The sequence below is a fragment of the Zeus faber genome (assembly GCF_960531495.2).
Source record: "Zeus faber genome assembly, chromosome: 1".
NCBI classification, from domain to species: domain Eukaryota; kingdom Metazoa; phylum Chordata; class Actinopteri; order Zeiformes; family Zeidae; genus Zeus; species Zeus faber.
In genome coordinates, this window is record NC_137193.1 from 23414140 (window position 1) to 23423457 (window position 9318).

The 9318-nt window shown below is 47.0% G+C and overlaps 2 protein-coding genes across 2 annotated transcripts in view; one reads left to right on the plus strand and one right to left on the minus strand.

Moving 5' to 3' along the window:
* Positions 1-9318, plus strand: part of fabp3 (fatty acid binding protein 3, muscle and heart) — a 68219-nt gene that overhangs the window by 50890 nt on the left and 8011 nt on the right. The window lies entirely within an intron of this gene.
* On the minus strand, positions 2084-6538 carry dclk3 (doublecortin-like kinase 3; the record flags this gene model as incomplete). The annotated part of the gene is made up of 7 exons (XM_080016898.1): positions 2084-2823; positions 2959-3126; positions 3220-3352; positions 3670-4914; positions 5113-5244; positions 5443-5660; positions 6475-6538. 7 exons carry the CDS (start codon positions 6536-6538, stop codon positions 2084-2086), a joined length of 2700 nt encoding a protein of 899 aa, XP_079873024.1.

A 9318-nucleotide genomic window follows, 5' to 3' on the forward strand; every position in this document is an offset into this window, starting at 1 on the left:
GTGCGCAACAGAGGATCCGCATTTGCCGCCACGGCTCCCATTTTTACAACGAGATGATCCCACGTCAGAGGCGCCATCCCGTCACTATAAACGTCACAAAACGAACGTCACAAACAAGTTGTTATCGTGACATAATAACGTACACGCTTGCGGCTGGTTTTGATGAGCACCGAGCTGGTGTCCTCACCGGAACGGGATTAATCGTATAGCTCTGCCATTTGGATGTCGCAACAAAACTGCTCTCCATTTTCTATTTTATTTTATTATTATTTTTTTTTTATTAGAAATGTATTTTTAAATGTCATTCATTAGAAATTAGGAAAATGTTCACTGCAGACCTGGTGAGCTCCTACAGCCCAGGGGCTGAAAAACACTGCCATGGAGAATTTTAGAAAACTTCCGTGGGCCGCTTGAGTGACTGCTGCCTTGGGGTGTTGGCAGATGGGTAGGTCCATACAAAGTGTAGAATAGTAAACAGTAGGGCCTGTTTGGGAAACACCAGCATTAACTGCAGGGCGTCCAAGAAAACACACAGGTATCCCTTCCTTATTTAAGCACGCACGCGCGTGTGTGTGTGTATGTTCAAGATTCACGAATCTTTATTTGTCATGTGCGGTCATACAAGCCAGTGCAGTGAAATGAGAACTCTATTTGCCATCTTGGTCTTCCACCGTAAACTGACGGGTGCACCCCCCCCCCCCAAAAACGCTCGGCTTTATAGGGGGAAACTTGTGACATCACAAAGACATCACATCCCACTTTGTTAACGCAAACATCTGTAACCTGACACTTATTCAGGCCTTTTATTCAAAGGCACGTTCTGTATGTTAGTCTGTGTTCATGTGTCTGCGTTAAGAAAAAAACCTAAAAATGACATGGATGCCATCTAATCTACAAATATTTCCCGTAATACTGGGTCAGAGGGTATTATCTTATGTCCTAGATAGACTGGCTTCTAGGAGGTATGGGCAGGGGTGTGTGTGTGTGTGTGTGTGTGTGTGTGTGTGTGTGTGTGTGTGTGTGTGTGTGTGTGTGTGTGTGTGTGTGTGTGTGTGTGTGTGTGTGTGTGTGTGTGTGTGTGTGTGTGTGTGTGTGTGTGTACACGTTGGGGGAGATGGTAGCTCAGGCGGTAAAGCTGGTGGTCTAGTCATCTAAAGGTTGCTGGTTCGATCCCAGGCTCCTCCTGCTAGCATGCTGTAGTGTCCTTGAGCAAGACACTTAGCCCCTAATTGCTCCTGATGGCTGCGTCCATCGGTGTTTGAACAATTGTAAGTCGCTTTGGATAAAAGCGTCTGCTAAATGACTAAATGTAAAATGTAATGAGCCAAGATGCTGTGGTGTTAGCTGCAGGAAACCAGGAGGGATAAGAAGAACCCTTTCCATTGGACAGACAAATATACATATATGCCTTATTTGGCCGGGGAGCCATAGTTCCCGCTCTTACACAAAGACATACGTACTGTATGTCAATCCAGTCACTGTTGTAAAACAAATCCCATGATAATTTGTCCATCTATCAGTTATTTGCTATGACAATAGCGGAGAATCAGGACAAACGCAAAGATCTGATCGTTTATTACCAGCAGGAGTACAAAAGCATGTGTGTAATAAACACATTGTCAGAAACAAACAAACTTCTCACGTAGATGATGCGTAATACATAATAAATACATAATGTAATATGGTGGTATATGATTTTCCATTGGATGAAAGTTGCTAGATAAATCTCCTTAATACATGAGCTGAAGAAAGGGCCCTTCCACATCGCTCCTCACATATTCCACCATTATCTCCACAGAGACTTTTAACCTTATTGTCATCCCCATCATCGTGGCTAGTTTGTTTACATTGCAGTGTTAAAGGATTCAGCACACAAACGATGATTCTACACCATCACTGATCAGTTCAATCAATGATAATGTGAAACTCTTCATCAGTGCTATTGTGTGGGACACTGATATAATCAGGCAGATTGGAGCATTTAGATGATGGGAGGCTGTTCGAGGTCGGGCATTTAGGCTTCTAATGTGGGCTTCTGCCGGTGTTGGAGTTGGGGTTTTTCAATGGCTGGGTGATGGAGGGTTCATGTCCCTCGAGCCAAGGTGTTTCCGGTGGACGGGGGCGTTTGCGTGGAAGAGCCGCGTCGGATCGAGGGGTCGGGTGGAGCCGGGAGGGAGGTTGTTTGTTGGTCATTGTGGTCGTGATGCGTTGGAACAAGCGAGGATGCTGAGGTTTTGTTGGTCTCAACTGTGGAGGGGGGTTGTGCAGGGCTGTTTTGTTGTGGTGGCGGGAGGGTGTTGGTCTGGGATGATAAACGGGCATCAGCTCCAGTTTGGAGATCTGGAGGGCCAGTGGTGGTTAATGGTGGGGGGCCAGGTCCCTGACTTTCCTGTTCAGCATGGAGGTCTGTGGAGGTCTGCGCCGCTTGTTGATCAGTTCTCTCTGAAGCCATGTGGTCTACCTTCAGGTGTTGTTGTTCCACTACAGCCTGGACTGCAATGGCCTTTGGTGCTGGGTGACTCTGTGTCAGTCCCTCATGTTGTCCAGTGACCTCCGCTGTGTTAATCTGTGCTTTGTGTGTGAGCACCCTCTGACTAATGGTGTGTGTCGGTCCATTGTCTCCTGTCCCTGGTCCTGCATAGGCCTGAGCTAATCTCTCTCGTTCTCCCTCAGACGCTGCAGTGTTCTGGGATCTATGTGTGAGTGCCCCCTGGCTGCAGGCCGTAGCTATGTCGTGGACCCAGGGGTGCTGCAGGGTCTGTGTGGCAGTCATCCGAACCTCGGGATCCACCTGAAGCAGTCCTTTGACTAAGCCTCTTGCTCCTACACACACCACACACACAAACACATTCACATACGCAGGGATCACATACACAACACACACAACATTAAACACCAAATATAGAAAGCGTAGGCTCTTAAAGCGTAAATGTAATGTAAGTATCTCATAGGGCTCACCCTCTGAAATGGGGTCCCAGTAAGGGGACAGGAAGCTGAGTTCTCCCTGTTTTATGAGCTGGAACAGCTCCTCCTGGTCCCGATCTCGACTACGGAACGGGGGAAAGCCACACAGAAGTATGTAGAGAATGACACCCAGCGCCCACATGTCCACTGCCAGACCATAACCTGTTGAAGCAAAACAAAATCAAACAATTAAACTTGAGAAATGATTACTTGAATTAGTGATGAAGTACCGATGTTGCAGTAAGCACCACTAACCTGTCTCACGGAGGATCTCTGGGGCCACGTAGGTGGGCGTGCCACAAACAGTGAAGATGGGTTCTGTGACTATCATGGCAAGACCGAAGTCTCCGAGTTTCAGTTTATTGCTGCCGTCCGTCCTACGCTCAATCTGAGAAAGTGAAATACATAGGAAAGAAGCAGTTCAGTGCTCCTCAAGTTCACACTGAGAACAAAGCCAACAAGATATATTAAAACATATTTGGTTGTTTTCTGTATTTTGGCTTTATTGTGGAATTGTTTTAAATCCACAACTATTATTAATGAAATAAATGGTTAAATCTGTGAAAAAGAAATTGAATGCCATCTCAAATATATTCAATAATTAATCATTCAGCTGAAGCATTTATTCTATTATTTTCATACAACTAAATTGAATGAGAAATACAGATAAGAAAAAGTGTTGTTTTTTTTTCACTGAACACCTACAAGCAGGTTTTCTGGTTTGAGATCCCGGTGGACGATTCTCTTGCCGTGGATATAAGCAAGCGCCTCACTCACGTCTGACACCATCAGTCCTGCTTCTGCTTCTGGAAACTTCCCTCTTTCCGCGATGGCCTCGAACAGGTCCCCTCCGCTCACCAGCTCCATCACCAGGTAGGAGTGAGTGGACGTGTGATGGTGTGTCAACAGCTGGACCACGCGCGGATGGGACAGACTTCCCAGAAGGCTCAGCTCGTTCTGCATCATATGCTCCCTACCGATTAGCTTGGAGCGCTCAATGATCTTGATCGCCAGCATTTGCCCCGTGTCTCGCCGACGGCACTCCTGCACCACCGCAAAGTTCCCGTCGCCAATCACGCGCCCCAAGTCGTAGCACCGCTCTACGTCGGACAGAGTAACATCGCTCTTGTCCGATGGAAGGTCAAAGGTCACAGTCTGCTGTGTCTCTTCTTCTTTTGGCCTTGGCCCTGGCAGTGCATGTAAAGATAAATGTTTCAGTTGTCCATGGCACCTTTCTTCAATTTCATTCTTTGGCTGGGGAGGGGGGGTGGGAGTGGCAGGAATATCTTCATGCTCTTTAGCGAAACTTCTCTTTGGTTTCCTTGACAGCGGAGGAAGAGGAGCTCTCCCTGTGATGTGATTGGGCAACTCTGAACTCTGCTTCCTGGCTTCTCCCCGTAAGCAGTTTTGACACAACGGGAAATGATGGCCTGCGTCTATTATCCCTTCCTCTTTTTTAAACGGCCCTATGACAGAGGGCTGCCTCTCTCGGGCCCGAACTCTGACCCTGATGGCCTGCAGGTGGTTGGGGGGGTTAGGGGGTTGAGCGGGTTGCCTGTGAGAATGCATTTTGTGCGACTGTTTATGGTCAGAGTTGTGATTGTCCTGCCTGCGTGCGGCTTTGTGCAGCGGTGGCTGTGAGAGTCTGTGTGTCCCCGGAGTGTGACGTGTCCTAGTTGGCGTATCTGTTTGAGCATCCGGTTGGGTCTCCTGCTTGGCGTGTCCCCCACTGCTGCCCGTCCCATCGCTGTATCCGCTGTCAGCCTCGACGGCTTTATCCGCTGCCGGGTGGAGCTTCTTCTCCCAGGCCCGCACTGCGTCAGCGCGGTAGCGGGAGTGCTCTTGAAACAGCTCCTCCAGGGCCTCCTGTATGCTCCACAGCTCCGGGCGGCTCTTCCCCAACGCCAGGAAGGCCGCCTCGCCACGGAAGAAGTCGCACACGCCCCTCACCTGGGAGCGGGCGGAAAGGAGTGTGGTTATAAGACTACAGTGGTCAGAGTCCAACGTGGAGTGGCCTCAACTATCCCCAAACCCCCGATTTTAACCTTTAGATTCTGTCCTCCTCTATGATATACTATATGTTCAACAAACAAAATGTACAGTTCGTTGCCTTCCAATGTTTTGGGTTGCATCAGGATTTGGTCTTACCTCTCGTGCGTGAGGCGTGTAGAGGCGCGTCACACGGGCTCTGTGCCAGCGAGGGAAGCCCAAAGCCTCTGAGATGTCCAATAGCAGCTGCTCGAACGAAACCACACCTCTGCGGTTCAACAGCACCGTTACCTTGGAAACAGACAAAACCAGGACTAATACTGAGATACATCATAGGAGATGAAAAAATAAAAGTTGAAATAGATTCTACGTTCTAAAGTAATCCCCCACAGATTGCTTGAACAGATTGCTAAGCTGAAGGACAGACTCACTGCTAACTCTAGTTTTGGACAGTCACATGGGGATGGGCACATTGGCCAAGATGGCTACCTTCCGAAGGGTGTTCTGGCCACTGGGACGGACGATGGTTACCAAACGTGGCCGGTCGGCGCTCTGCTCTGCGTGGCGTGTGCGGAAGAGCGGGAGCGGAGGGGGAGGAGGTGCTCGTGTTGGGCAATGGTCTCTGGGTCCCGGTCCTGCAAGATGGGGGTGAGGGGGCCAAGGCTGGGCTTGACCCCCCACATGCTTGGACATGCAGAGCGGGGGAACTGAGGGTAAGGGGAGGGGGAGTGTCAGTAAGGGAGGGAAGAAGGAGAAAAACATCATTTGTTTGCATCTTCTAGACTGGTACTTAAACGAAAAGTCATAAGTAACATGATATTTCTTCACTATTGTGCTTGTGTGTATGTGCGTGTGCGTGTGTGTGAAAACAAATCCGGCTGATCAGATTTGAGTGTTTTCCATCCCATAGAGTACAGGGGCCATTTGAGATTCTCAAGCACCTCGTGATTAAATTATTAATGCTTCCTTAAGACACGGCGTACAGGCCAGTGCACACAAAAACACGCGCGCACACACACACACACACACATGAAACACACCTCAACAAAAGCCTGCCCTAGTTAGGGCTCATGATTAATGAAGCATTAGACACACGGCATCTTTGACGTTTCACTTTCTGGCACGGATAAAGAGAACCAGAGAGAGAGCGAGATAGAAAGAAAGAAAGAGAGGAGAAAGAGATGGGAGAAGAACAGAGAGAAACACAAGACCCCACCTCTTAAACTGGGACCGGGGGCCCCTTAAACAGGACACCACCGGCCCAGGGACAGCGAGCCATGCATTCACACACACCGAGACCCCCGCACTGCCATGACAATACACTCTTTTCATGGAGTCTCCAAACTCTGTCTGTCCCAAACATCACATAAAAAGCCAGCTTCTGCCAGTACCAGTTCAGTGGGAGACTACGGACATAATCCATTCCAAAGACTTTGTGTTGGGGCTGATAGATAAAACACAGCAAAACACTTCTGGTCTTTGACATCTCCAATGAGACTCCTTCCCACATCACTTACTCACCTGCAGATTTCCATTTTGTGCGTCCAGCCTGACATCCTTCCTGCTCTCTCCACGATGGCGTCATGATGGTGATGATGTCCAAACCGCACAGAACCTACAGCACGGCTCGATGGCAGCTGCTCTCTCTCCTGGAACGTTGTGCCATAGCCTCTGGCAGACGGTTTGGGCGTTCTAGGGTCAGCAGTGGGATGCGCGCCTTTGAGCTGAAGCTGGCCGGACGTGGTGTACACAGGTTGCTATGGGTGCACATGGGAGGAGTCAGACCCCCAAGAGACAGAAGAGCAGCCTGCAAAAGTTTCCTGGAAGGTAAACAGACACTAACTGGAGCTGTTGTGTGGGATGTTGTGCCACTCTGACGTATATGGACGGTGCTTTTACTATTTCTCCTTTCGTGTTCTCTCGACACCACACCAAATATACATCTTGAATGTGAGATGTTTTGGTAATGCAGTACAGATTCTGGGGGAAATCATGTCTCAAGATTCAAGAGGTTATTTGTCACAACGATAGGCTATTATTTAGATGGACAGAGATGTTTTTTGTAGTATAGGTTCCAACCCCCTGGGAAATACACCATTGTGACTGGTGAGTTGGGGACTCTTGGAGACTATTATTTTCAGATAATGGAAATAATGTTAGAATGGAAAGTAGAAATGGAAAGAGACTTATTCTCATCGGTACCGCCCCATCACACATACACACGCACGCACACGCACACGCACGCACGCACACACACACACACACACACTCACACACACACACACACACACACACACACACACACACACACACACAGGGTGTCCGGTTTGACTCATGCACTTCCCCCCCATAGGCCTGTTACCAAGGATACTGCTAACATTGGATCCCTCGGCAACAAATTCTATTCCGGATACTCATCCTGGACAACTACACCATTGAGCTACAACTGTGTGTGTGTGTGTGTGTGTGTGTGTGTGTGCGTGCGTGCGTGTGTGTGTGTGTGTGCGTGGTGTGTGCGTTTGGAGAGAGATTGGTGGACAAGAAGGGAGGGGGGGCTCTCTGACTCGCTGTAGAAAATGACAAAGTGTGTGTACGCTGCCATAAATATGTGAACGTGGAAAGAAAAGAGTTTTTATTTGTTGGGACAGGCTGCGTATACGTTATATTTCGACACGTCATATCAGTGTCTGACCAGCAGAGGGGGCTATCACACTTGACCAATGCACCTCTGTGGCAGTTTGGCTTGGAGCCTTTCCTAGTTCACAGCCCAGTCACAATTGGATCAGTACTTCTGAGTAGAAACGATGAATTATTATGATTTATGATTACGATTTGATTTCCCTGTATGAGATTTTGTATTACCTTTTTGAGTCTTGTTTTATTTTTATTCTATTTTATTTGTATTATTCTATTCACTAACTGTGTTGCGCTTTAGGAATCAGTTAGTTTCAGTTAGTTAGCTAGGTAGGAGTTAGGTTAGCTATTATGTTCGGTTTAGTAACTTTTGTGCATAATCCCTTTGCGCTGCAAGGACATTTGCATATATGTATGAAAGTAGGTACATGTATGTGACAAATAAACCTCTTGAATCTTGAGTTAAATATACAAATTGCCTTGGTTACTTGGAACTGGTTTGACAGAACCTAATATTCATACACTAACTACATTCTAGAACTCAAAAGTCAAAAGGCTCTAGTCTTTTCCTCTTTTCATCTGCCACCTCAACCCTCAACGTTTGTTTCCATTGCTGCGCTACTGACTAACCAGAGTATTAAAAAAACATATTTCAATTCGTTTTTTCTACTGGAGTATAAATCCAAGCTAGATTTTATGTCAAGGTACTTGTGGGCATAGTATTTTTTTTTTAAACACTTGAATTACTTGTCGAGAATATATTAGATTAAATGTTTTTTGGTTTATTTTTTTTACCAGCCCTGTATTGTTGTCTTGTTGCTCATGTGATGTGATGTCACATGTCACATGGCTTGATGGGTGCAGCTCCCACCATACAAGCTCAGTTTGGATCTTTTTTTGCACTGTATTTGACAATCTCGCGGTGGGTGTGATCTAGCGAGCTAGTTAGCTGTTTAATAATAAAATGAACTAACTACCTACTTGAATTTCGAGAGCACCATCTCGAGCTAAACTGCTTAACCTATAACCTTGCACGCAGCCATTCGTTTTTAATATGTATATATATTTTAGTTTTCGCTTTTTTTTTCATGGTTATTGACTCGCAATCAAAGATAATCTCCATTTCTAGGTTAATAGTAGTTGCAGTTGTATATGCGGTGGTGTAATGAATATATATACTGTATATATACCCTAACCAGCCACTTTACAGTACACCTTGCTAGTACCAGGTTGGACCCTCTTTTGCCTTCAGAACTGCCTCAATTCTTTGTGGCATAGATTCAACAAGGTGTTGGAAACATTCCTCAGAGATTTTGGTCCATATTGACATGATAGCATCACGCAGTTGCTGCAGATTTGTTGGCTGCACATCCATGATGCAAATCTCCCGTTCCACCACATCCCAAAGGTGCTCTTTTGGGTTGAGATGTGGTGACTGTGGAGGCCATTGGAGTACAGTGAACTCGTTGTCATGTTTGAGATGATTTGAGCTTTGTGACATGATGCATTATCCTGCTGGAAGTAGTCATCAGAAGATGGCTACACTGTGCTCATAAAGGGATGGACATGGTCAGCAACAATACTCAGGTATGCTGTGGCCTTTAAAGCATGCTCAATTGGTACTAAGGGGCCCAAAGTGTGCCAAGAAAATATCCCCCACACCATCACACCACCACCACCAGCCTGAGCCCTTGATACAAGGGAGGATGGATCCATGCTTTCATGTTGTTT